This window comes from Strix aluco, chromosome 5 (assembly GCF_031877795.1).
Source record: "Strix aluco isolate bStrAlu1 chromosome 5, bStrAlu1.hap1, whole genome shotgun sequence".
Lineage (NCBI taxonomy): Eukaryota > Metazoa > Chordata > Aves > Strigiformes > Strigidae > Strix > Strix aluco.
In genome coordinates this window covers 7,864,652-7,892,528 of record NC_133935.1, presented here as the reverse complement: position 1 = coordinate 7,892,528, position 27,877 = coordinate 7,864,652, and the positions used below count along the sequence as shown (strand labels likewise).

Genomic DNA, 27,877 nt, shown 5'->3' with positions numbered 1-27,877 from the left:
TGCATGCTCTACCTCCTCCTGTGCAAGTCTGCTACTGGAGGGATAGAGTATTGCACGTGTACATGTACATACAGGGGTAAAGAAGTTATTTTTCCTGGGTGCTCACAAACGCAGTTTTCCTGGTTTGAGAGAAAAACATTAAACTTGAATAATCACTCAATCAGACAGTTCTAGTCTCCCGACTTTTAATAAGATGCCAGGCACAGTCTGAGCCTTTCAGAAACTAACTGCTCAGCAGGCAATTTCAAGTATTTTCTCTTTGCTTCTCGTCTGCATGTGGTGGCTGTTAGCAAGGGTGACAAAGGACTGACGGACAGAGACTGCAGAGGATGGGTCTGTCCATGTTCCTGTGAAGACAACAAAGGACAAAAAAAATCTGTGTTCCCAAAGTACTAAAACTAACCACTGGGAACTTAGGGGGCTTTTTGTACCTCATGACCTAATGGGACTGTCAAGCCATTAAGGACAGGGCTCTCTCTGACTCTACCCTGGGCTTTTGGCAGGCATCCCAGGGCAGGGTTTTGTGCCTCCCACACGTGATTTATGAAGCAGGTCTTTTTCTTCATCTTGTGGGCTGTGGCCAAGGAAGCATGCAGATGCAAGCAAAGTTTAGAACAGGATCAGGTACTGGTCAAGTTCAAGCTTTGCCTTTGTCCAGCCTGGAAAGAGGACAGGCAGGTGCCTGTCCCCTAGCATGTTTCAGAAGCCAAGCTGAGACTGTGAAAGGCCCTGCGGTGTTGCGTGCACAGGGCTGGAGGGCTGTGGAACTGCAGGGAAAGGAACTGTGTTGACTTGAGGAACGTATATTTGATGCAAAATGCCAAGAGTGGTGGTAGGACTCAGGACAGGCAGCCCTTGTTTACTGTAACATACCTCCAACTGTGTCATGAGCTGGGCACCTCAAACCTTCCACTTGAGTTTTCCCTTTTCCTCATTTTAACTGCTGGGATACAGGAACTCACCCTTACTTAGCATTGCTAATCACTTCCTACCCTGAGAGTGCAGTCTGTCAAGTTTATTGACCAAGGGCCCTTGCCTGCATCTCCCTCCCTCTCCATACTCTTCAGGACCATGCCTGCGATGACAAAAGACGTTCTGGGCCTCACCTCACTCACACGGGGCACTGTAACTCATCACTGTAGATTCTTCTGGAAGATGAGAAAAAAGAGTGCTGGTGAGATACATTTGCCAAAAACTCATTCAAACAACTCAGCATTGTGGCTCTGTTTCTAGGAGAGGTGTTCCCTCAGCTTACAGGTGATGACTCCCCTCTGCTGTGACACATGAAACCCCTGTTATGTGCCAAAGACTCTGTGTGCAGAGTCCGGATGACATGCAAGTCATGGGGCTTGCAATCTTTTGAAGCTGTTAAGTCCCAAACAGCTCCATTACAGTTACAGATTCCTCACTTTCTGAAGCAACACCAATCCCTGACACATTTCTAGCTTTTCCTTCCACTAGGGACCCCAGATAAGAGAGGACAAGTTGTTTTCTGTGTCATTCTTCTAAGCCACCCCATCACTATGGTCCCTCTGCCTTTGCTGCCTCCCACAAAATGAGTGTACAAAAGCATGGTGCTGAGCTCCTTGCTCCCCTCTTGTTGGGAGAGTTAGACCCTAAGTGGATCTACATGCCAACTTAAAGCTTGCAAGTTCTGGGACCAGGGAAAGAAAGATCTACCATTTTGAAACCCAAGAGGTTACATCCATCACTAGAGAGATTCTAAGGGGCAGTTAGATAAACATGTCAGGGTTGATATTGTCTTAGACTTGATAACTTCAGGAAATTTCTTTCCAGTGGTACATTTGGGTGGTTGCTGCAGTACAGCATCTGAGCTCACCTGGCATGTAGTAATCGTAGACCTTGATATTAGCTGGCTTGCGATCCTTCACATGCATGTCCTGCTGCACCAGCAAAGTGTAGGTGTGAGGCTGTCTAGTCAGCTAAGACCAAGAGATGCAACGATTACAGTCAGAACCAAAATCCTGTAAGACAATCCTTTCCACCTGCTCACACTCAGGCTCCATGGAGGCCTCACCACTGTGACAGATCTGTTCTGCTTTCCAGTCCATCTCAGAAATATCTCTTACTTCACATTCTATGGCCATCTTCCATTTTTAGTCACCAAATTTAAGTCAGCTCATGAGAGACATCAAACCCACAGAGTCAATGTGCACTAGGTATCTAAATGTAGCACTAGTGTTCCCAACCAATCCCAAATTCCTATCCAGCTCTGCTCTGAGCTCCTTCATGTATCTTGCCTCAGTGGCTTCTTTCTTATACACAGTCCCATTACATCGGCTTTTATTCTCCAGTATCACACAACCCTCATCATTAAGCAGACAAATGCAGGGTGTGGATGAACATCTGCCAAATGGTAGTAGTTACATGACCTGCTGTTTATTAGGTTCCACCTTGTGCTACTTGGCAGGCCAAAATCTTTCTCTGTGCTGCCTTTCTCTTCTGTGCTGTAGGTCTAACAAAAGCAGCATCTCTGCAAGTCTAATGCAACCACATGACAACAACCTGCTTACTGGGAAACTAGCTTAGCTCAGCTTATTGACAACTGGGAATAAAGAATCACAGAAACGTAGAAGTGCTCCTTGGAAATTCCGAAGTTTTAAAATTCTTGCCAGGTCTTGTTTCTGGTGCTGTTTAGGTATGCATGTAGCTAGATAAAGGCTGGTTGTTAATCTGATGATTAATGAAGTTGTGGAGCAAGCACTCCTCACACAACTATCTGGTTTAATCTTGGCAAACTCCATGGGCAATCTTGGATGCTCCCTACTACATTCAGGCTGTTTAAGGGCTTTCTAAGAAGCCAGGCTTGCTTGAATTTACTAGATGGATCCTACTCCCCAATCCTGATCAGACATTGTATATTGACTTTCACCAGTCTCTGAACAGTGCCAACAAATGTAGGCTTAACATCAGAGCTAGCCTCATTTCACTCAAGTTAAGCGTCCCTGTATACAGTCCCTACAGCTGAACTACTGCAGGCTGACACAACATAGTTCTCCAGGTTAGCAAATATGGCTAATATTAGTATTGCTAATAGAACCAAGATACAAGAGTAAGCTAAAAGTTATCTGCCTATCATAGTCACAGAATCACAGAATCATCTAGGTTGGAAAAGACCTTGAAGATCATCTAGTTCAACCATTAACCTAGCACTGACAGATCCCAACTACACCAGATCCCTCAGCGCTATGTCAACCCACCTCTTGAACACCTCCAGGGATGGGGACTCCACCACCTCCCTGGGCAGCCCATTCCAATGCCTAACAACCCGTTCTGTAAAGAAATGCTTCCTAATATCCAGTCTAAACCTTCCCTGGCGCAACTTGAGGCCATTCCCTCTTGTCCTATCGCTTGTTACTTGGTCAAAGAGACTCATCCCCAGCTCTCTGCAACCTCCTTTCAGGTAGTTGTAGAGGGCGATGAGGTCTCCCCTCAGCCTCCTCTTCTCCAGACTAAACAACCCCAGTTCCCTCAGCTGTTCCTCGTACGACATGTGCTCCAGACCCTGCAGCAGCTTTGTTGCCCTTCTTTGGACACACTCGTCCTTTTAATGATGGTGTTAGCCTAAATTCCACTCACTTCCTCCAGGTAGAGAATGACTCGGTCAGCTTCGCTTTCAACTTTCTTCACTAAAGGCATTTTCTTTAGCTGAAAATAGGGGAAAAATATGTCAGAAAGACTCTAACAGAAAGTGAAATATTCAGGGATATTTGTCCTTATGAGAGTGTGGGCAAAATGTTCACATGGCCAAGGAAGCCCTTAAGGTAGGGGAAGGAAAGGATGTGGCCTGGAAGAGACTTTAGGTATAAAGATTTCTTGGGAAGAAAGAACCGTGTTTCTCTACCCACAGGAATGATCACAGTTCTGCATACAATCCTGCATGATGGACATCCATCACTGTTCCCATCCCAGCTGGACACAAACTCGCGGTCTCACCTCTTCCAGTGAACCTGCCACGGGGCTGTATCCAGAGAGCAGCTCCACTTGGATCAGGACCATGTTGGTGGACACACGGTTCCCTGTGTAGCTGCAGCAGGAACCCAGGGGACAGCACTAACGTTACTTTCTGAGCCATGATCTCCAGATATTCCAGCCCAGCTTTGGTACTCAGGTGGAGGAATCTGCCTTTCCTTCCAGTGTTTCTCCTGTAAGTGTAGCTGTTCGTGTACTGTAATAAATCTTTGTGCTTCCCCTGATCTCTCTTTCAATTGTGCTGAGCCAAGGAGAATAAATCCCTTGGAAAGTTTCTGGAGTTACCTGCTCTAGGCATGGTAGGGAATATCACATCCTCCTCCTGCTGTCGTGGCAGTTCTGTCCCAAGTCAGGGAGGGGTACAACAGAGGAGAGTGGTGTGACAGTCAACCAGGAGCAGGGGATGGAAGACTTAGGAATAAGTGTCAGCAGTCAGTCCCACAGGACTTCACATCACTAGTGTTTTGAGACCTAATCCTAGAAGGGGGTGAGACCCATAGACTTTGGGAGAACTTGTGGTGACTGACATGAGATCCCAGAGATAGGACTATAGCCTCAGCCATCTCCCTGGAACCTTGTACCTTTCACCCAGCTGAGGAGAGCATAGTTAAATGGGGACATCTTAGCACTTGGACCTCATGAGTGAAGGGGAATCTTGGCCATCAAAAGACTGGTGTGGTGCCAGAAGCCTCTTAGCACAGGGGAGGCAAGGGGCAACTGAGTGTCTCCTACCGAGCATGAACGGTGACAGGGAACTGGGTGATGTTGGGAGCGGTGCACTCTGTCTGCACAGATACGGCAAAGGTGACGTCACTCCTCAGTGGAGGGATGTGATACCGCAGAATGGCCTGCCAGGACAGAAAGAAGCTAGTTGGTGGACATAGCAGGGTTTTTTTGCTGGAGAGTATCCTTGTCTAGTGTTTGGCTGCTGTTTGCTGTCTTGCACTGGTGTAAGAGAAAACTTCTGTGGCGCAAGCAGAGGTTCTGCTAGAGCATTGCACTAGGTGGTGTTCACTGGACTTCTTGGAGGAGAGGTGCGGCTCTGATTAGGTAGAGATGACCCAGATTTCATTTGGGGAATTGCTATTCCCTTCCTGTTGGATCCCAGCTACTCCTACCAGCCTTGAAGCCCAGATTCTTGCAAGCCACAGCAGCAGTCTGTTTTCAGTCTTGGCTAAGTAGCAAGGTGAGAAGTCCCCTGGCTTTCAAGGCTTTTCCCCAGACTGACCTTTTCTCCCTGATTGGGCTTACCTGCAGGAAGAGGCACCCCTGGCCCTGCACATGCACAGTATAATCTTGGGGAATGGCTGGCAGCTCCACTGTCTGCAGCAGGAGGCGATTGGTGTTGTCTACTTGGATGTTTTGGTTGAAACCCTCAGAGGAGAGAGAAGCCTGAAGATCAGGGCCATCCTTGCTGAAGGTCTTGGTTGCATACAGAGCTAGGGCTTCCAGAGCAACCACCGTGTCCTGAGGAAAGACACACACATTGGGCAAAATAGGATCCCTGCTTCTTGTGCGTGCCCAGTCCTTAGCCTTTCCCTCCCTCATACTACGTCTACAGCATAATAAGGGTTGAGCTTTCCCCTTGGACTTTTAGCATGGGATTAGCTCAGATGAATACAAATATTCACCTTTTCCCAAATCCCAGGAGCTGTAAATGCATACATATTTTTTTTCTCTTTTACTATGGGCTGTGCTAGAACCCATTTCTCTCAACAACCATAGCTGACAGCAGGTTCTCTGATGATGATGGCTCAAGGGAATTACCTGGGTTGAAGCAAAGCCTCCATAAGGGTTTTGCTGCTTGGTGAGCCAAGACACAATCTGGGATGCCTTTCTGATTTCATCTGAAGACAAACTTGACTTTGAAAGGTGAGCCATGAGGATACTAGATGTCAATTCCACATCAACAGATGGAGCCCGATACCAGTATAGAGAGTCTTCTTCCTGTTTGGACTGTTGACTCCAGAATATTTGGTCATCTAGAGATGGAGTGGGAACACTTATGGAGTGTGTAGCTGTATCTAATGACCTTGGAGTCCTACTTCAGTCCCTGTTCCTAGGTACTGAGTGAACATGTACACTGGGACAAGATATGGGTGCATATCTCCCTATTTGCCCCCCATACCCTGCTTTTCCCAGAAAAAACCTGGGCCTGCAGGCTGGGAAGGAGCTCTGCAACATCCATGAAGCTCCCCTGGTTTGAATGACTGGGAGACCAGGACTCTGAGATCATCCATAGAGAAAGTCTCACAATATAGATATAGCCTGTGACAGCTTGGCAAACAGAAGTTATCCAAGCCCTGGGCTCCCCACAGAGCTCTGCCAGTACCCCCCACTCCTGTCCTCCATTCCCTTGATCATTCAAGCCTGGGATCTCCACACAATTCTGCCAGTGGCCCTCTCTTCTGCCCCACAGTCTTTGGTACCTGATATTATGGCGACCTTATCCAATCTTCTGAGGATTTTCTGCCTGAGGGCCTTATCACCTGCTACTGCAAAGGCATTTGCGGCTAGTGCCAGGCCGTAGAGATTGGAACTGCCAGTATCAGCATTGACCAGGTCCTTTATACATTTCAGAGCTTTCCCCACAACTGGGTCCTAGGATATAATTGAAAGCACACCGGTTGCTGACAGGGTGTATGGGGAGGGGACGCAGCCTGGATGTGTGCAGAGGAGGGTGAAAACAGGGACAGGACACATGGGGACAAAACTGGTAACGTACCCCTGTGTGCACAAAGGCAGCGTGCCAGCGTGCTGTCTGCCGAGAGGCCGCACGCACAGCCCGTCCCTGCTGCCGATACTCACGGAGCGTGGCATCCCTGCGTGCAGGAGAGCTGTGACAATCGCAGAGCTCAGCCCCAGTCCTTCCTCCACTGCACCCTGCAGCCACCACAAAACAAAAGAGAGGAGGGCTGCTGTGAGAAGGGAGAGGGAGAAGTTTTCCAGTGCCTTCTGCTCCCCAAGCAAAAGTCAGCACAGGCAACAGTGTTGGTCCTATTCCTTCTGCTACGGTGGTCCCAGGGCTGGTATCTACTCTTGCAGGTCCTGGTTACCAGAGCACTTCAGCCACGGTGCCCCAAGATCCTCGGGTAGCCGATTCCCTCCCTCTGCTGAACACATTACCCATTCCCCTCCCCTGCAAAAGATTTTCAGTAGCAGATTTCAGTGCCAGGGAAAAGAGATGCTTCCACAACCCAGCTGCAAGGTGGCACCTCACTTGAGGGCCCTGACAGTGGCAAGGATATGGAGGAGCAAAAGAAAAATTATCTTTTGCAAGCGGAAGTGAAAGGTACCATTCTCTTTACTTAAAGGATGAATTATCTGAGGTCCTACCACCAAACTGCTGCTGGCTCCACTTTGGTGGTACTCTGTGTGTGTCTGTGCATGCACAAGAACTGTGTTTTTGAATGTATAGGGCGCATCCCTGGCAAGGTGAACCTCACATGAGTGGCTGCCATCAATCTCCATTCACTCAATTTCTGACTCCCTCTGTACAGGGGGCGGATCTCAGACTGAAGGAAGAAACGGCAGCTCAGTAATGGGGAAGGAAGCTAAACCAGTTTACCAAGGGAATAACACAGAGCTTGAAAACTACTTTTTTGTGGGTTTTTTGAGGCATGTGTTAGCTTTGAGACTGGGCTAGCGTAGGGCACGTGTTCAGTTCTCATGAGTATATTGTCAAATGCAAACCTCCTTCATTCATAACTTGAAAAACTACCACCATGACTAAGAACCCTGAGTGTTAACCAAGCGTGGCCTTGGGCATATCAGAGTCTCCCTTCTGCAGTAGGGTTCATTTGTTCTTGGCACTCAAATTGGACCAGAAAGTGAACGAGCTCTGCGGTACCTAATGAACAGCTAGGGCATGTCATACCATCAGACCATTGTTGAAGAGCTTCCCGACACTCTTGAAGCAGCCAGATGGAGTCTGACTTTTAATCAGGGCACTGGCAGCATCCTTTATATTCTGCTCATCTATGTGGATGTAGTCCCTGGCTTGGCTGAAGGTCTTGAGGACAAGGGCAGTAAGCCTAGAGCCAAGGAAGGGAGAAGAAAAATCAAATTGAACCAGTCACTCATAAAACCATCTGCAATAGGAGTCAGGAGTCTTTGTGTCTTCCACTCTCTCATTCCTGGAGAAATACCAGCAGGCCAGAGCCTCTGTGCAGATGGAGAATTGGAAGCAATGCACATGAGTTAGATGCTCCTCAAGCCTGAGCTCAGATCCATTTGCAGAATGAGAGAAAAAATTCACCGACAGTTCAGTGCTTCCCCCAGAACTCTGCCAATCCCAACAGGGTGCACTTGTTCAATTTAAAGCCAGGAGGGCTGATATTTAGTGAGCTCACTCAGCCCCTTTCACAATCCTGTTGGGTCACAAAGCACTCTGGAAAACCTGGATAGAAGGTGTCTTTGCAGCCAGGTTTTCAGAATCAGCCTCAGTTGGAGTGCCCAAGAACAAACAATCAAACAGGCGTACCTCAAGTCAGCTCATTGGCACAGTTCTCTTCCAAAAAGTCTCAAAAACAGTTTCTGTTAGAAACTCCACACCTCCAGACTCCCTCTGTTTCCCCAGACCAAAATCCAAGCCAGCTTGAGCCTGACCAGGTCAAGCTGTTGCTCATCAACTGTGTCTGGATATCTCTGCTTACCATGTGTTCCCTGGCTCACTTCCTTCCCCAAAGGCACTGTATGAGCCGTCTGTGTGCTTGTACAGGAGTTGCCGCTGATATCCTGTGGGAAGAGGCTGGAGGTAGTGAAGATGCTCAGTGTCTGTCATGTTCTGAAGGTGACAACCTGCCCTGTCAATCCTGCTGATCATTATAGAGAGCATTGTCTCTGACAAATTCAGCAAGGGGCTTTCGGAGGGGTGCCGTGTACCCCTTGTTCAGCTGAGACACAGCGGCCTGATTTGCACTGCTACAATTCCTATGGTGTCAGGCAAGGGATGCTGCACAAATCCTGTTCAGCACCAAGCCTCTGCTGAGATCCCCACCGCACCACCTACTGTAGTGGACATCACTAGCATGAGCATCCAGCATGAGCAGAAATCCACTCACCACTTTCCAGATAGCCAATTGCCTTCTGTTTGATTTCTGGAGTCAGTTGTCCTGTTTCTTCAAGGTATCGTGTGATAAAGACGTTGGGGGCAAAATGAACCATGTTCTGCTCACCACAGCCACTGGACATCTGGAGGAGCTCATCTATGTTGTCCAATGCTGTCCCCAAAATGTCACCTGTAAGTCAGAACCACAGCTTTGGAAGTTTTACATATTCTTGCATGTAAAAAATTTCTGGTCTCGCTGATTCTCCAGATAACCTGCTAAGACTGGTCTCAGTTCACCTCTGGTCACACTAGGGTGACTTTAATGTCCACAGAGTCCTGTAAGAACAGTGATATGGTACCTGTCTATCTTCCCCTTGGCTGGGTGAAATTATACATCATCTGGCCCAGTGTCACTTGTATAAGAGATGTGGTGTGCTTCTCTGGAAGATATAAGGGCCCAGTGTCACACCTCTCTGTACACATTCCCTCTTGTTACTCTGCTAAAGCAGACATGGTGGCACCAGAAGAAAAGAACCCTGCAGAGAAAAATCTGACTTTCCAAGGCCCCCCTAAATCTCACCTAAGAAAGAGATGTGGGCTCTCTCTGATCCAAGGACCACATTTTCCGGCATAGTGAAAGTGATTGTTTCTGAAGCTGAAGTTCCTGCAAACAGCAAAAGTGTCAGAACAATAACAGGCGGGAGGGAGATGGCAGACTCACAGGCATCCCCAGAAGATGGTATAAACAAGGCTGGGATCACGTCATCAGTTGGTGAAATCAACATTCAAAAGAGAGGATGACACAGGGATCAGGCCACTCACTGATGAGTGACTGATGGGGTTAGGCAGTGGCTTGGTGCTGCCAGGAACTTGTAGTGCTGGGTAGAGCTGAATGGCTTTGCCTCCCCATAAAAGCTCCAGAATCCCTGACTTTCCCCTTCCCATGTACCTCCAGATAGTCCTAGAGTTATTTACACACCACACTGCTTCTGGTCGGTCTCCTTGCTCTGTGCACATGTACAGCTCCAGTGGTAAGACAGTCGCTGTCTCTGGGGTATCTGCACCTACCTTTAGGGCACAGGAGGGAGGTGTGGGTCTTTTCCTCCAGCAGCCCCTCTGCCTGGTGGAGAAAAGGCTGGTCAGCTCAGAAGGGAGAACAGTAAAATGAGATAGCAGCTGCGCAGCACCCCACCTTCCTGCAAGTTCCTTTTCCATCCTCACAGGCCATGCAAAGACAGCAGGGATATGCACGCCGACAGAGAAGCTTCACTGGGAAGCAGGTTTCTTAGCTGCTACGTGGCCTTTGTCCCCATTGCCCTCCTATCAAGCAGTTCTGACATCTCTGTCCATTGAGTGGAGGTGCTCAGCTCATGCCCTGACCAAACCTACCCTTAGAATCAGTCCTTGACCAGCCTCCCTGGGAAACGTGCCTACCTGCCTGGGCGACTCTCCCTTCCCAGAGTCACCCACCAGGCTGTTTTGAGCCTGACACACTCCAGCCTCTCCAGGACCCTGAAGCACACTCTGACCTTCACCAGAAGGTGTTTAACCACTGTGTCCTTCCCTCCAGACTCTGGCACAACAGCTGTACTCTCAGTGCAAACTTCTTCCTGCTCCATCACCTCGGCAGTGACAGTGAAATTCACCTTCCCTAAAGAACAAAACATCACGAAGCCAGTTAGCACATCCATGCTTATGTTTTAGTTTGCTCAGTCTAAGGCTGCTCACTCATGCTTTGCATAATAGGCCACTCTCCCTTCCACCCCAGCTCTGATTTCCTCAAGCAGCTCTGCCAGCGCCTCCCACTCCTGCCCCTCCCTTGTCCCCTTACCTAATTTTGTAGCCTTCACATCCCAGAAAAATGTTTTTGCTGAATCAGGACACAGACAAAGAGTGAACCTGACATTTGCATGCACAAATTCAAAATCCCTGGAGTCCATTAGGCTAAGCTGGAGCTAGAGGTGAAACAAAAGGAAGTTCAGGTTACAGAGCTGCTGCTGTGTTTTTCCTTTCAGGTCCTTGATCCAAATGTCAGTCAAGCCCAGAAAACCAGGGTGAGTATGATGATGGCCCTGTTGCAATATCTGTGGGACACCAACAGCCCGTGGATATTGCAGTCCTGTAGGGCTGAGCTTATGGGGAGGGATAAGCTGCACAGAGATGGCTTTACATGGAGATTTGTGGAGAGCTTCCTTAGTGTCTTCTGCCCAGTGCCTGAGGAGGCAGCCCCTTGTCTGGGTCTCTATCAGTGAAGTACTGTTACCACACAACCGCCTGCCCAAAAACCATCCTGGAGGGAGCCACTCACCACCATGCACTCCTTCAGGTAGCTGAAGACTTTGACTTTCAGGGGAAATGACTCTCCCCGGAAGACAGAGTAGGGCAAGGTGGGTTCCACGAAGAAGGGTTTGAAGCTCCGCAGGCTAGTGGTCTCTGAGATTCCCAACCCATGGCTCTCTGATGTGCAGAAGGTCATGGCTTTCCAATCTGTGATAGTGTCAGGTACTGTGACAGCTAGCTCAGCAGCCCCTGAATCACTGAGGAGAAAACAGAGTGGAAGGAGTTGTTCCCATCCCTGTAAAGATTTTGCTTGGGAAGACAAATGCAGAAGGACTATGAACTGGAAGTGCATGTGAAGGTATGGGGATTCCTAGAAAGTAGAACAGAGGTACGGGAAGAATAGCAAGTTGGTGGGCAAGGAAGGACTGAGAGCCTGTGCTAGGGAGCACTGTGTGACACTTCCACCACCCAAACTCCCAACCACAGCTCAGCGGTGATTGTTACAAGTGTCACTTACAGATCTGCACACACAAAATGGAAGATGGTACCTGCCCTGAAATGGACATAATCCACCCAAATGAGATGGGGAGGTAGAGATCTTATTTTACAGATGGAGAATATTGGCATGTGGGAGAATTAAACAAGCTGAGATGTGTGAATAAGGGGAGAACAGCGCATGCTGCATAACTTGACTTTAGCAAGGCCTTTGACGCAGTCTCCCATAGTATCCTTGTAGCCACATTAGTGTGGACTGGACAAGTGGATGATAAGGTGAGCAGAAAATTCGCTGGACCACTGGGGACAAAGGATGGCTGTTGGTGACACAAAGTCAAGCTGGTGGCTGTTTACCTGTGGCATCCCTCAGGGACTGATACTTGGGCCAATACTGCTTAATGGCTTAATTAATGACCTGGATAATAGGAGAGAAGATACCCTCCACAAGATTAGCAGACTAATCTTGCTATGTATAAGAAGACTATATCTTGCTGGGGAGGGGTTCCTGATATGCTGGAGGGAAAGGATGTTGTTAGGAGAAACCTTGACAAGCTGGAGAAATGGTCTTTAAAATGGGTAAATTCTGTATCTGGGATGAAATAATACCATGCAACAGTACAGGCTAGGCAGTGACTGGCTAGTTAGCAACTTTGCAGAAAAAGAGGTGGGAATCCTGGTAGATAGCGAGTTGAGCATGAGACATCTCATGTGCCCTTACAGCAGTGAAGGCCGTGTACTATTGGACTGTGTTAAGAAGACTGCAGCTACTGGCTTGAGAAAAATTATTTTTTCCCTGTATTCATCTATTGTGGGACCACATCTGGAGTATTGTGTCCAATTTTTGCCTTCCAGTATAAGAAAGATACTGACATACTTGAATGCATCCAGTGGAGGACTACCAAGATGGTCAGAGGGCTGGAACATTTGATGTACAAGGAATGGCTGAAAGAACTGGAGTTTTCAAACTTAATAGGGAAAGGCTAGGGGGAGATCTTTCAGCTTTCTGAAGTTACCTATTGGGAAGGTGTAGAGACAACAGAACCAGTCTCTTCTGAGGTGCATATTGATAGGATGAAAGGTAACATATACAAGTTGGAACATTGGAAATTCTGACTTGACGTAAAAAAAAAAAAAATATCATGAAGATGGTCAAACACTGGAACAGATGCCCAGATAGTTTGTGGAATCTCTGTCCTTGGATTACAACCTGATCTAACTGGACCTGCCTTGTGCAGGATGTTGAACTACAGACCTTTGGAGGCCTTTTCCATCCTATAGGAGTCTGTGATTATAAGTTCCCCAGGTTCGTTTTTAAAATCTCAAGCAGAGCCAGGAACTGAACCAGATGTCCATTGTCCTTATCCACTTCTTCACACCTCCCCTTTCTTTGTGGGCACAGAAGGCAGTAATGCCCTGGCTCTGCTCCTGCCCATTCCCTCTCTGCTGTGGCTGGTAGGAGGTCTGGATCCATATGGGGCCACAGCCCATAATTACTCACTTGATGGGAACCAGAGTCCAGATGAATGTCTCTGGAAACCAGGTACGTACTGGCCCTGTCTCGCTACCCAGATCAACGTGCTCATACTCAGCACGTTCAACAGCAGCATCTGTTTCTGGGTCCAAGTTGTCCAAGTGTGCCAGCTCACCATACGCTATTGGGAATACAAGCATTTTTTCAAAGGCAGAGCAACTGTGAAATCAGGATAGAGTTCAGCTGGGCAAAGCTCATCATCCCTCCCACTCCCACTCCAATCCCCCTTGTCCTCTCCAAGATGCCCTCAACCTACTTCACTATTGTCTTTCACGAGACAACCCAGGAGACCATGTGGATTCCAGTATGTGTGTACATTCCCATGAGGAACTCTACCTGCTCACACTTGTGCTCTCAGACCCTGCAGAAAGGCCTAGATACTGCCCAGTGCCAATCTTGGCTCATTCTCTGGTTTCCAGCAAGACCTTTCCTAGTCTTACAAACAGATGTTCCTTCCTGAGACAGCTGCCTCATTTTCCCCCTTGACCGTATTATCTTCCTGCCTGCCAGCAGAAGCTTGCAAGCAGGTTCTTCCTATGTAGCCACCCCTCCCATCACCCCAGTGCACTGGGCACACACACACATCAGGACCCTTTCCCTCTTCCTGTGGTGCATATCTCCTGTGTGACCTCCCACTCATCTCTGGAAGCCATCCCCAGTTCCTCAGCACACTGCATGTTCAGCTGCCCTTGTGCAGCCTGTATGTTACCCGTGATTTCCAAAGAAACAGCATAAATCAAGATGTACACATGTAGTCGTAGTAGTAAGTGGTCTGGGTGCGGCACTCAATTGGAGACTTGATTTTAAGGCTGGTTAAAAATGTTAGACCTGAATTCTGGGGGAAAGAAGGGGAAGAAAAGAAGGTAGATTTCAGTGGAAGGGGTGGTGTATCTGAGGGTCTGTCTCTGCTCCCTCCTCCCAGCGTATCAGCCACCCTGTGTTGTTGTACCTCAGCCTGACCTGCAAATTTATACAGAGGGAGAACGCAGAACCCCTCTGCTCCCAAAGCCTGGTCCTGAGGCCTCCTGCCAAAGGAGGCTCTCTCCAGCCAGCATTGTGGGCGTCACCACTCCCATGTTGCCCACACACAGTGTCAGTTTGCTGCCCACCCTAACACAGACTTGTTCTCATCTTTCACCTGCTATTCCTTTCTACTATTCTTTCCCTTCTTTCCCCAGTCCCCTTTTTATCTCAGGTGCTTTGCTTTTCCTCAAATTTTCTCTGACTCCCCTCTCCTTCCAACTCCTAGAAAGTCTGAGGGTCTTGCATTTGTGGTAAACAGGGAGCTGTGTTCTAGGGGTCTGCCTGACCGATGGGAATTTATCAAGCTGGGAGCATGGAGTGTCAGAGATCTCTCAGTTCAGAAGCTTGGCAAATTCAGAGCCTGAAGTTGCCAGTGTTTATGGGAAAGACAGTCTGTGAAGCTACCCAGCACTGACCTGGGATACAAAAGGGCTCAGGTTTTCTGGAAATTAGATTTACCTTCAGAAGTTCATAAACATCTGGTTGGGACACTGCATAGGAGTATCTGTTGTACGTGAATGGTGACATTGTTCCTGGAGGAAGGGTGGTCTGAGGGGAACTGATGATTCCTGGGCTCTTGTGGATAGCACAGTAGTCACTGTAAGAGTCTGTGAGGGTGCTCGGGTGCTCCTGAGAATAGCTGAACATATTGTACACCTGTAGACAGAGAATGAAAACAGTACAGGTCAGTGTAAGAGGTGGGAAGTTTTTCATTTCTATCCAGAGATTTTCTGTGACTGCAGAAGCAGAGCTTGGATCCTGCCTACCACAAAAGCCCAGCCCCAAAGGTTTTTGAGCTTCATGAGAACCTCCACAAGTTCTAGATGAATAGCACCAGAGATGAACACAAACCCCTCTGGGGTATGGCTGTGTAGCTGTGGCCACTTCTAGCTCATAGATTGTACCTGTGAGCTCAATGCATACTCCCTGTAGGAGTCATTAGATAGCTGCTTGTCTGACTGAAGACACATCCTGGACCCACCAAGACAGTGTCAAGAGGCAATTCAAGCATCCTTAGACCCAATGCATCCCAGGTCTAGAGGAGAAATAGGACCCTTCCACTGCCAAGGCAGCACTTACTGTGAACAGAAAGACTGTCTGGTTCATGTGAGCTGGAACAGAGACATAGAACATATCACACATTGGGCATTTTTTTAAACATCACTCTTGTTTTTCAGAGCACTGTCATGAATTGGTTCAGGAGATGGAAGTCTCTTGCCATCTGGTTGCCACTGTGGCAAAGCACTCTAAGTTTAACAAGAATGTGACTTTGGGGATGACTGGGTTATTCTATTAGATCCCTCCATAGAGACTGGAAATTTTGACTGGTGTTTGATGTTGGCCTTCATTTCTTCTCATTAAGCCATGTCCTGTCTCCATTCAAATACTTGTTGGTATATTCACCATGTCTTATTAACCAGTGCCTGCAAACAGGTACTCAAAAGACATCTCTCCAATATTAGCAAGGCTCAGCACTAAAGTGACTCACACTGTCCCTGGATAGCTCAGCCTCTGGCCTCAGGAGAAGGACGCTCTGGTCTACAGCACGGATGCTGCACAGGGAGCCTGCTGCAGCCTGCAAATGGAGACGGACAGCTGATCCTGGGAGAGCCACTGCATCTGAGAAGCCAAGCTTCACCTGAAACAGCAGAAGAAAGAGGGGCTGAAGACACTGACAGAAGAAGGAAAGGAGAGACTGTGGCTACTGGATTCTGCTGGACATCTATTGCCAATTTGCAGTTAATTAGCTACCCACCAGCCTAATTAGCTACCCACCAGCCTAATTAGCTACCTGCCCCCTTATGTTTTGTGCACTACTTACATGATTCCTAAAGCACTTGGAGACTTTCAGACTGAAGGTGTCAGCTGCCACTTGTCCCTCAGGGAAGGCAGTGTAAACGAAGAGGGTAGCCACAGGTGAAATAAGGTCAATGGGCAGAGTGACATTGAAAGCCCCACTATACTGACCTGAAGAAAGAAGGAGAAATAGAGAAAACATAGGAAGAGACAAGGAAGTCTGTCTCCAAGGATTACAGCAGCAACATGCTCATCCTCTATACAGTTCCTTGGATAAAAATTATTCTGCCTCGCTTCTGGGGAGGCCACAGCTAGACCAGGGTGTAGGTTAGTGCCATTTTGTAGCAGTGGCCTTACACCATGAGGGATCTTGGCAACAGTGTGCACTTGGAAGAGAAATGACTTTCCACCTGAGTCCAGCAAGAAGATTCTGTGAGTTTTCTTGGAGGTTACTGATAATTCCTGCTTGGCAGATAAACTCTGACAATTTCATCATTTGATCAGAAAAAAAAAAAAAAGGGGAAATTAAAAGACAAAATAAAGATAATATTTGCCATTTCCTCTTGTTTTTTTTGTGACAAGTCTGTTGTTTCCTGGTGGCCTCAGATCTCTTTTCTCTCCTTGCCCATTTAGGCTGGAAGGTTTTACCTGTTAGGTCCTTAATCTCTTCCTGTTATTTAGATGCTCTTACCTAATAGTGGATGAAGAAGTACTGTTGTTTGGCCATGATGCACAAGGGATCCTCTAGCCAAAACCTAAAGAGTAACGAAGAGAGCAAAGGGTCAGTAGTGCCTCTGCTCCATGTCTCTGGGCCAGCAAAGGGCCCTGTGCTGACACAGACCCGGCACAAAGCCAACCGTGTTGCTGGTGCTGCCCTGCACTCACCAGGTGGTAGAAGTCTGCCCTGGCAGCCCGGTCCCCCAGCTCTGTGGCTAGGATGCGATAGTGCACAGTGACCCGCTGTACGTCCCCGCAGGGCAGCATCTCCTGCACTGGCTGGATCCTCACAGAGCTGCGGCTGGAGGAGTAGAAGGCCCTCAGTGTGAGGGATGCAGTGCCATAAGACACCCTCACATTTCGATCGCTTAAGTCCTCTGGCTCGGTCTTTGCCTGTGGCACAAAAAAAGTGGCTTGGTGTCTGAAGATTTCTCTCTCAATCTGAAGACTGGCTCTCCTCATGCCAAAATCAAGACTGACTGGACAGTGGGCTCTGAACTCTCCCAGGGTAAGGTGTCTATTTCCACCTAAGCCAATCTCAGTCAGCCCCTTCCTGTGGAGGTTGGCATTGCCCGCTCCATCACTCTCTGGGATAACTAAACAGGATGCAGGGAGCTGTATACTACTAGGACTTGGCTAGGGGTAGAGGTGGCAAGGGAGAACTGAAGATCAATAGCCTTGTTTATCTTTGACCTATTGATCTATCTGCACTGAGACTGATACTAACATCTTGTGGACTTTCAGCAAGGTCAAGATCCATCATACTGTATGTGCTCTGATAAAGAGACAGGGCTTGCCTTGAAGTGCCTTGACCTTGAAGTTTAGATATGACAGGTATTAGAAACCTACCCCTACAATCAGACAAGAGAGCCTTTCTTGTTCATGGGAAAGCAGATGCAAACTTTTCTCTGTCAGTTCCCTGTTGGTGACATCCTTGTTTAGCTCCTTACATCCTGATTACTGGCTCTGCTCCAGATTGGCTTGCAGCAACTGCTTCCTTATTAGCCTTCCTTCCTTCTCTCCTAAGTTTTCTGCTTCTTATGTACCAGGTTTCTCCTAACTCTTATGCTATGAGGAAACATAATGCAAACTGGTCACTGACGTTTTCTTCTCCACATGTATTTTCAGATGCTTCATCCCTAGCTCCTTTGCTATCTTCCTGTTCTATACCATGTGGGAGTTCTTCCTTTGCTCTCTGTTCCTGGCCAGCCCCACAAAGCCCTTTCCATCTTAGAGAGAGGTGCTATAGTAGGTAGACCTCAGTCACAACTTCATGGGGCTTCTGTCCACTGCCCCATCTCTCATCATGTCTCCTGACTGCTCAGGGACTGCATGTGGCACCAGGGCCCAGAACATGGGCTCTGCTATGAGCTACTCCTCTTGCCCTAGATCTGTCATTTCACTGCTCCATGCCTTCATCTCCCTGGCTATACCGAGACAATGACACAGACTATAGGTCTGAGGGATGCGTTGCTTAGTGCTAACCAAATCCAGTATAATTATTTGGCTTAACCTGTAGTAGAACTTTACTGCTGTTGTCCCATGCTGACGTCTCTAAGGTGAAGGAGGCCATTCCACTGTCATCTGTGAGGTAGGTCTTGGTCTGCTTCTTGCTACCATAGGACACTGTAAGAATCACCTCTTTGTTCTTCAGGTGTGTCCCACTGGCACTTTTGAGTTCCAGCTGTAATGATGCAGAGAACAGTCAGAGAATTGGAGGCCTCAGGATTGAAAATCTACCTCCCAATAGAAGTCCCAGTTCCCCTCTCTGCAAAGGGACTCTCAGTGTGAGCTCTTAACTCCTCATTTATTTGGCAGCCATCTCATCTGGCAAAGCCATGTGCCCATCCTGTGGTCACACCTTTGGATTACCCCTTGGTAGAGATGTCAAAAGAGACACTGTGACAGAGGACTGTTAGCAGCTTTGGGCAGCTCAGAGCAAGGGGACCCCTCAGTACTTCTGTGCCTGCCATTCCCTTAGGCCCAGCTGCTGGGCTTTCCATGTTTCTGCCCTGTTCACTTACATTTCCATAGTAGGGAGCTCCTTGCTGATAGTAGTAGCTTGATCCCTGGAACTGAATTGTTGTGATATCAAAAGTGACCTTGCAGCTTTCAGTGGTGTTGAACTCCACCCCTAGGAAAGACGGGAGGTGCATGCAGGTGAGTATGCATCTGAGCAAAGGCAGCAAGATTGGATGGACTATCACTCATAAGGGATTGTAGTTTCTCCATGTAACTTCAGGAGTCATCTAACACACACACTCGGCGATAGTGCTTCCTACATTCTGACCTGCTAGAATGACAGCAGTCTACCAGAAAGCCTCTGCCAGACAGTTCTCAAATGCCCTTTCTGACTTTGTTTAAGATGGTTCTACTCATAATTGTCCATTTCCATTCTCCTCCCATTCTCACAGCAGAGTCACTAGAAGGCAACGTTTTTCCTTGCCTTCACCATGTTAGTTTATAGTCTGCTGTCTTGTCACGTGGTGCCCATCTGAAATCGCTGCAGTTGTTCACTAGGCCTGTTTGTGAAGCGTGTCACTGCTTTCAGCAAGGGGCTGCAAAACATTTTCTTGTAAGGAAGGGTTTGTAAAATTTTGTAAGGATATTTAACAGTAGCTCTGGACAAGTAGCCTCCTCTTCCTGCCTGGGATGTGGAGATAAATCTGATGAGGAGCAGTCAGGGCCTTGATTATCACTGGTTGCTCTGAGTATCTCCCCATTCCAATGGACTTTCTTAAAGTATGGTTTAAGAACAAAAGAACCTGGCCTGGCCCACCTCTGTGAACATTTCTACTGTGACTAGAAGATGAGAAAAAGTAGCTTTAGCCCATCTCTGCCAAACTAAGGTGACTGTCAGGCTGGGCTGGCCACGGCACCTTGTGGAGGAGCAAGCATCCCGGTAAAGCCCATCCTGCAAGTGGGAGAACTCACATGTATGTGAGTCAGACCTGGGTGGTATGGCACACGAGAACATTCGTGCTGCCACGGTGCTCCCAGGAAAGACACAACCCTCTGAACACTTGACCACAAGTAAGCTGGTGCAGAAAGCTCTGGTGGTTTGATGGGAAGACACAAGAATCCATAAGGAGTCTTACAGACGAAAACCCAAAGACAAGCATGTTGTATGAGTGTAAAGTAAAAGATTTTCCACAAATCGTAGAATCAGTTTTTGCTACCTGTTCCACTTTCTTTCAGAAAAGCCACAGCTTCCAGGTTGAAGTCGTAATTGTCACCACGCTTCTGGTGGTAAATCTTAATATTCACCTCAGTGGCAAAGCAGCCGTCCTCATTTGTCTGGGGATGTGAAAGTATATCTGTTAGCCAGTCATGAATGCACTTAATCCTTTCTGCAGTGCAGATCAAACCCAAGGCCCTGAAGACTAAAGGTACATCACTAAGACAATTGAGTTAAAGGAGCAACTCCCATACTGGCATGAAATGTACTTCTTTTCTGTGGAGCAGTCACTAATAGGAGATGCTGTTTCACACGTGTCTCGTCTTTACACACTCACTTATGTGGCAGTAGCAAACATGAGTTGTCATTTCGCCCTGCAACATGATTTCTTCTGCTAGGGTAGGATTTATCTTTAAGGTATGTGCTGGGTTACTTAAAAATATGTAAACAAATACAGATACATTCATTCAACCCTAGAGGTGAACGAGTAAAGTCTGTGCTGAACTGCAATTTCTTGTTTAGATGCAAGAGTTAATTTTTGTGTCTCCAAAACAGCTATTTCTGGGAAACGACGCATAGGTGCTTAAACCAGATTAAAAGGTGGTGCTAAAAGACATCCAGTAGAAGTGAATTAATGTGGACAGTGTTTGTATTTTTTATTGTCCTGTTGCAATACCTGTTTTGTAGGCAAATCTGCAGTACTTAGCTTGCCTACAGATGTTTCTTCCTTTGAGCACTTCTAAGTGCAGTCAGAGAAATCACTGAGAGGGGCTGAGATTGCTGCACTGGGGAGTTAAGTACATATCAGTCATTCATCCCCAAGCAAAGAGCATGCTGCTTCAATAATTGATGTCTGTCCCACTCCTTCCCTTAGTATTCTTTCCTCTCTTTGCTCCTATTCCTCAATTTTGCAAGAGGAGTAGATGTACCACATGCTCACCTCGCCAGTGTAATCCTTACAAATACTGTGCTTGGCTTTGGAAGACTTCCGATTGTGGCGGATATGTTTACGGCACACCACAGCCTTCACACTACCTTGGACTGGTTTCCCATAGGTGTACCTGCAAACATAGAGAGGACTTACACTCACATACAGAAGCACTGGCTCACCAGCTTTAGCCTGTGGTTTGCAGCTATACAACCCAGCAGCCTGCAGTATCTCCATGGTTCATGAGCTCAACAGAGGCCAAGAAGTTAAAATGACTTCATCAGACTGAGACAGAAGGCAGTGGTGGGTGACTTCTCTCCAAGTCAACACCAGTTCCACCAGGCAGTGCTAGGGGACATTGAACTGACCACAAGTTGAGTCATTATTCCTTCCACACTGGCACTAATCTATGCAGCAGAGGTACTGTATTGTAGGGCACATGCCCCACTGAGGGGATCCACTGCCACACTTTCAAACTCACAGAGAAAGAAGTAGGGAGAGAGAATATGGAAAATAGTGAGAGTCCAGGACAATTCCTTAGCAAAGGATGCCAGGGTACCAGACTTTGGGGTGGGGGTAGGGTTGGCAGAGACCATTTTCAGCTCAGTTATTGATAGCTGTGCAGTTTCCGAACCAGTAAGAATGCACATTCTGTCACAACAAGTCAGCTCACATGCCACAGACGTGGAGACGGAAGTTCTCCTCCAAGATGGTGACCACCTGAGGCATCTGGATGGAGACACTGAACTTGGGCAGCACTGTGTGAAAGCAAAAGAAATATAATTCAGTGAGATCAGAGGGAGCTCGTTTGTTCCAATCCTCCCCAAATGGTTGTTCACAGAAAAGAGATCTCTCCTTTCATTCCCTGACTACCAGCACAGGGTCTGGTAGCAATGCACCAGCAGCCCAGCCAGGAGTGTGGTGGGAATAGACAGCCTTAGCCTCCTTCCCGGAGTGCAGCTGTGTGGCAGTGCCTCAGTCCATCCTCAGAAAGCCAGAGGGCCTCAGTGAAAGTCAGTGATTACACCTATTGCAGGCAGTTGGCCATCTCAGGTTGTGCTGGTCACAGCTGCATGGCCCATTCAAATCTATGTGAGAGAGGAGGACTGGAGGCGATACATCTTTCTCTGCTGCCATCCGTGCCCTAAGACTCTTACCATACTCCTCTACCCTGAAGGTATGTGTGCGGTCAGGCATTTTGATGGTGTACTCTCCAACTGGTGCTTCTGCAGCCAGAGAGAAGGACAGATCCACAATGCCTCCCACAGGTGTAACATTCAGCCACTGTGCAATTCGGTTCCCTTTAGGGTCCTGCATAGGCAGTAGTAGAGAGTAGTTATTTCCCAGTGCAAAGAGACTCCTTTGCAGGATGTCCAAGCTACCACAGCATGGTCTGAGCACATATCCTCTTGCCCTGAAGAGCCCAGGTCTCTGACATATCTACAGCACTCAGGTCAGTCTGAGCTCAAAGAGGATAGGGCTTTTCTCTCTGTCTCATTGGCAAAGTCAACCTATGATAGTATTGCTCTCCGGTGGCACTGCCATCTCACTGACCGCTGCAAAACCGTGGTTTACTGCCTGCCTGACTCACTAAGAGATAGAGGTGGTCCCTCTTAGACACCCCTGTGGTGATTTGAGCTGGCATAGCCCCCAGGTCGCTGCGGAGAGGGTCAATCCTGACAGCACATGCTGCCTAAGGCGTGAGCTATGTGGGATTGATAACTGGGGAGTCCGATGTCTTGAATCCCCAGGGAAGTCTGGACAAATGAGTCCACAACTTCATGCAGGGGACCATGTGGCCCAGTATAGACAGGAGGATGTAAAGACCTGGGATGCAAGGGCATTTGGAGGATTTGTTGACTGTCACGGTCAGTCCATGACAGACAATGTTCTCCCACTGCTGATTCTTGGGAGGGCAAGATGCGATACGGTCACACTGCCGAGCCAGGAGGGACTCAGTGATGAGTTGATGGGTATTTTATAAACATATAGAACAAGTGGGAACTGTTGTTTGAAAGGGCAGAGCTGGATCAGAGTACTACGTTTGTATAAACTGGCATGAAGCATTGCATAGGTGTCTCAGAAATCATGTGTTTATGTCTTGATTGCTTGGTGGGTATGGCATGCAAATGTGCACTAGCTACCGCCAATTGCTAGTTGGAACTGTGACCTCTCTGCATGGGTTATTAGAAACTCCCCACCACTTTCATATATCTTTCCTCAACCCAGGTGACTGCAGTTCATATTTTACCTATAATATTGAAACTAAATTAACAGATTTTAAGAACAATATCCTGAAAGCTGCTTTAGGAAGTTTCTCTAGCTGTGTAGCCACAACACTTCAAACTTTTATTTTCTGTATGTTAAATGTAAAAGTCTCCTTAAAGAAACTTCAGGATTTTCACAAATCTTCAGTTCACAGGCTAGATGGACTAGAAGTCCTGTGACCACTCTAGAAAAGTTTTCAGTGGCACTGTGTGGGACTGGTTTTCAGTGGCTCACATAATTTACAGCAGGGACCCCTGTGTGGCTGGTATCGTGACACTACACTGCCAAACTTGTGTGGATACTAAAGGAAGGAAGAGAAAGAAGTTGAGGACTGTTATGATTCATTCTCAGGTAACTGACTTTCTGCATCCATATTATCCCACCATCATCTCCAAACCTGTGTCTTCCCCAAGGTGAGATGAGATCACCACTTTCAATAAAGTAGGTGCTTTACCTTCAGTTCCACCTTGTGGTGCTGTGGGGAGAAAATAGCAGTTACTGTTGGGATGCTTTCAGGCAAGTTACCATCCACCTCCCCGGTAATTTTATCCCCCAACCACCCATGAGTCTTCCCTAAGCAATTCCCAGGGACTGCCCATGACCCAACATCATGAGCAGTTCCTGTGCGACAGGTGGTGCCCGGTGCTGATTGTAAGCACAAAAAGCAACACTGGGACTAGCTATCCACAGATGGATCACCTAGCTGGGCCAAGCACTGATCCAGAAGTCATGAAGGCAGCCCATAACATTTTCAGACTTATCAAGGATTCTCCCCTCTTGACTTACCGTTTTATTGCTGGCAATAAAGTTCTGGTCCAAGGTTACAATTCGCAACTTGACTACAGAGCAAAAGAAAAACAAGACTGGCTGAAATTAAATCAAATCTGTTAATAATAATAAGAATGGATGGCTAAGACATGCCCATGTGCTTTACTGATAGGGTGTGGGCAGCAGCTAGAGCCATCCACTCCTGGGCCTATGCTCAAAGCCCTGCTACGAGCTGGCAGCCTGATAGAAAAAAAGTGGTAGGAGAGACAGTGTGGGCTTTCTGGCAAGACTGGCTCTACTGGTCAGAAACAGCATTTTGCTGGACATTGGACTTTTGGTGGGGCACTCCATCTTGCCTGCAGTGAAGGTCATGCCAGTAAAAAGGGTGGAGAGGCATGGGGCAAACAGCTGTACCCTGTGGTGAGCTGAGCTGTGCTAGGGCAGTGATGGGGCCTGCAGGACCACGATCTTCACCTGAGGAAGACTGTGGGAGAGAGAGGGATTTAGAGCACTGACAGACTATTGTGGATTTGACTGGAGCAATGATGAATATAACACAGTGGCATCTGAACCTTTTCTCATGCATCAGCCAAAACACACTGGCAAGCTGTCTGAGAATGGCTAGTACTGGAGAAAACATGTGCCATGCTGACGTAGGAGTGAGGTATCCCCAAATCCCTCAAAGCCTAGAAGGGAGATGAAGGCCATGACCCATCTCCGTTGCAGAAGAGACCCTGCTCCAAGCACTAGAGGCTACCCCATATTTTGTGGCCCAAGGACTGCTCTTTCTCTCATAAGACATGGCATTCTGTTCATACCAATCTGTCCAGGTTTGTACACAGGTTTGTCTGTCTGGATAAAAGTCTTCTTGTCTGCATGCTTGATTAGGACTTTCTGTTTCTTCTCAAACTCTGAGTTGGCTTCCAGGACTGTGACAACAATAAAAGCCACTTCATCTGGGTTTCCAACAGGAGGAGGGACCTGCAGGCATAGTTGTAATCATCATTCAGGGTGGATTACATTCATGGATCCCCAGGCTTTTGGAAGAACAATTATGATACTGCTCTTGTATTGCTCCAGTTCTTCTTGCCCTGAAAGACTTCACAGTACTTTTTAGAATGTTTTCTAGAAGAATAATATATCAGTGAGGCTACACAGCAGGAAGGACACTGGCCCATACAGGCTGAAGCAGAGGATTCAGTACCTGATTAAGGTGTCCCCATGGGAAGACACAATTCTTTGACTTCCTGCCCAGCAAGAGCAGAACTCATGCACTATCCACCCTACTGACAGCACTTGAAAATATCTTCCTCACCTGGAAGCTTGTGCAATGAAAGAAGGTGAGCTGAGAGATGGACTGACTGATCAGAGTCTCATTCCCAGCTCTGCTTTGCAAGGTTACTGTCACATGGGTTGGGACTGCTTGCTTTTTGCTGAGCTGGAGGCACACTGTCTCTGAGAAGGGGTAGTAGAGCTGAGATGGTATTGCCACGGCATAATTTCTGTTAAAAAAGGAAAAAAAAAAAAAAGTCAGGTTAAACTAATTTTCTAGGAGGGCAGTTTTTGACCATGGTATTTGGGTACTTTTAATAAAACTTCTGATCTCTTCATTACACTGTCATGATGCCAGTGGGACAAGATCACACCGTTCTTCTCATCTGTAGGTACTGCAGCCATTAACACTGGGTCTGCACTACATGCTGCGTGCACATGTAAAAAGATGAAGGCACTGCCTTATAATAATGTGAAAAGATCTCCCCATGTCACCCAAGGGATCAGCAGCAGAGCTTGGCTACATTGCATGTTTCCTGAGACTTCAGCCTTTTCCCTGACCCACACTATGCATCCCCATCAGTTTGCTTGGTTGGTTATCTGCTTTTTTCCTATCAGCTACTCTTGAGCTCAGAACTAACACCATGTGTACGGGACCCAGGGTCCCGGCTTCGTGTCTCAGACACAGAGTCTCACGACCACCTTCTCTTCAGCTTTGTTCTCTTATGCCAGATCTCACACCTCTGTGGCTACTCTCATAGCTGTGCCTGTGAATAACACCAAGAAGCTGTTCATAGTTTGTTTTGGTTTTTTGTTCATCTTATACTGCACTGCAGCAACTAAGACCAAAGAAAAGCCAACATTCAAGCAGGTCTGAAAACTCTTATCACTGACTCCTCCTGCTTACTGCCTCTGGAGAGGTTCAGGCAGTGTCATGTTTTGCAGCAGCAGGAAGGCAGGGCCTGGAAAGATCAGAACAGCAGCAGGCAGGGACGTGACCTGCTGGCAGTTCTTAGCTGGAGCTCAGCACCCTGGCAAGAGGGAGTCAAAGTCCTGCTGGCCAGGAGCATTGAGTGCTTTCACACTTGAATGCTGTCAGGCTGCCTTGAGCAGCTTGTCTGCTGCTAATATTAGGGGATCTGATAACAGATGCCAACGACATTTTGATTTTCCTGCCACTGGGCCAAAGGATGGGGTGAGCACTAAAGACTCACTGCTTGAACCTCCCTTACCTCCCTTGCTCCTAATGACCTTTTACTCTGGAACATTTTCTTACAACTCTTTGACAATTCAGCCCTTGCCTTTGCCTTCTAAGCTATAAAAGGACGAGACAGCATCTCTGAGGCTGTCATTCAAGGATCCAAAGAGCCAGGCTGGATTAATTTCTCATGAATCCACAAAAAATGTTGGCATACAGATGGCACAGCAGACAGCCTACTGAAGCAAACAATACTTCCTTAAAGCAAAGCTTCATGGTGAGGGTAACAGTGAGAAACAGGTAGCAGTAAAGCATCATTTGAGAGGGAGCTGTGTCAGCCTATGGAACATGTCTTAGAGAAAGAGTCTACACTCCCTCTGGAAAATATTTTTAAAACTAGGCTTGTGTACGCCACACCACACACAGCAGGAGGGAACCCAGCTACGACCTAGTGGTTTATTTCCCACTAACATTTACTGTTCAAGCACAACCATGTTTCTGTTTGCACTTATGCCTTGGCTGCAAAGGCAAAGGCCTTCAAAAAGCAAAAGCAAGTTCACAAGCCAGTATATCACAGTGGTGCCTGCTGGAAACAGGAGTTGCATTCCTGATAAAGTATATGAAGAGAAGCAGTGCTGGGAATGGTCCTTGCCAGAGGTCTGAGAAAAGACGCGGAGGGAATGAACACACTGCTTTACAAAGAGCATCCCTATTAGATACTCACGCTCATGCTTGCCCGGTTTGTAAAGGCACCCAGCTTTGTTCACTAAAGATTTAAATGGTGACCTATAACTCTGGGGAGAAAAGCATAGCCCCAAAGGAAACACATTCTGGAGCACAGTAGGAGTCATGAGATGTTGGCAGGTCAGAATTGAAACACATGCAGAAAGCTGGCAGAGTTGCTCTGTCTGGTCCTTGCAGAAATGCATGGTCTACATCGAAGGCACTAAAGGGAGAGCCAAGTAGTAGGGGCAGGGAGGGAGGGAGAGCGCACATGAGAACCAAGTGAAACCCTGGCAATATGAGAAATTATGCCTCTCTGGAAAAACAGTCCTGGTCTTAGGATTTCTGTCCTGTTTCTGTCACACCCACCCCCCCCCCGCCCCAAATTCCCCACAGACCAGAGCACATATATGAAGCAGCTGAGGTTCTTACAGCATTGCAGGCGTTCCAACCGTGCTAGGCAGGAGAAGGATGCTGCCCCACAGGAAAGTGATGCTCCACATAGCTGATGACAGGTGGAATCCCTCCACGGAAAGCTTAGCCTCTCCTCTGTCCCTGTTTTGCCCCTGCTTCTGCTGTCTTCCTTCTTCCCTCTCCCCCTCATCCAGAGCTGAAGGACTATACAGCTCCTGCCCTGACAGAGTACCTGTGTCTCT

At 47.6% G+C, this 27,877-nt stretch overlaps 1 protein-coding gene across 1 annotated transcript; it reads right to left on the bottom strand.

Moving 5' to 3' along the window:
• Positions 1-168: 168 nt before the first annotated feature.
• LOC141923979 (alpha-2-macroglobulin-like protein 1) lies at positions 169-27,850 on the bottom strand. Its single transcript, XM_074825764.1, has 36 exons — positions 27,654-27,850; positions 25,344-25,530; positions 24,847-25,009; positions 24,047-24,099; positions 23,715-23,735; positions 22,150-22,303; positions 21,666-21,750; positions 21,005-21,125; positions 20,066-20,183; positions 18,911-19,020; positions 18,400-18,570; positions 17,055-17,279; positions 16,861-16,924; positions 16,195-16,340; positions 15,862-16,011; positions 14,832-15,029; positions 14,097-14,184; positions 13,317-13,470; positions 11,352-11,580; positions 10,875-10,998; positions 10,573-10,694; positions 10,112-10,163; positions 9,624-9,707; positions 9,057-9,233; positions 8,649-8,730; positions 7,871-8,027; positions 6,802-6,876; positions 6,423-6,594; positions 5,761-5,975; positions 5,245-5,460; positions 4,726-4,841; positions 3,958-4,048; positions 3,601-3,669; positions 1,841-1,943; positions 1,107-1,148; positions 169-347 (listed from the first exon to the last, which is right to left on the bottom strand). Exons 1-35 carry the CDS (start codon positions 27,722-27,724, stop codon positions 1,108-1,110), a joined length of 4,404 nt encoding a protein of 1,467 aa, XP_074681865.1. The 5' UTR covers positions 27,725-27,850; the 3' UTR covers positions 169-347; position 1,107.
• Between the last annotated feature and the right edge of the window lie 27 nt (positions 27,851-27,877).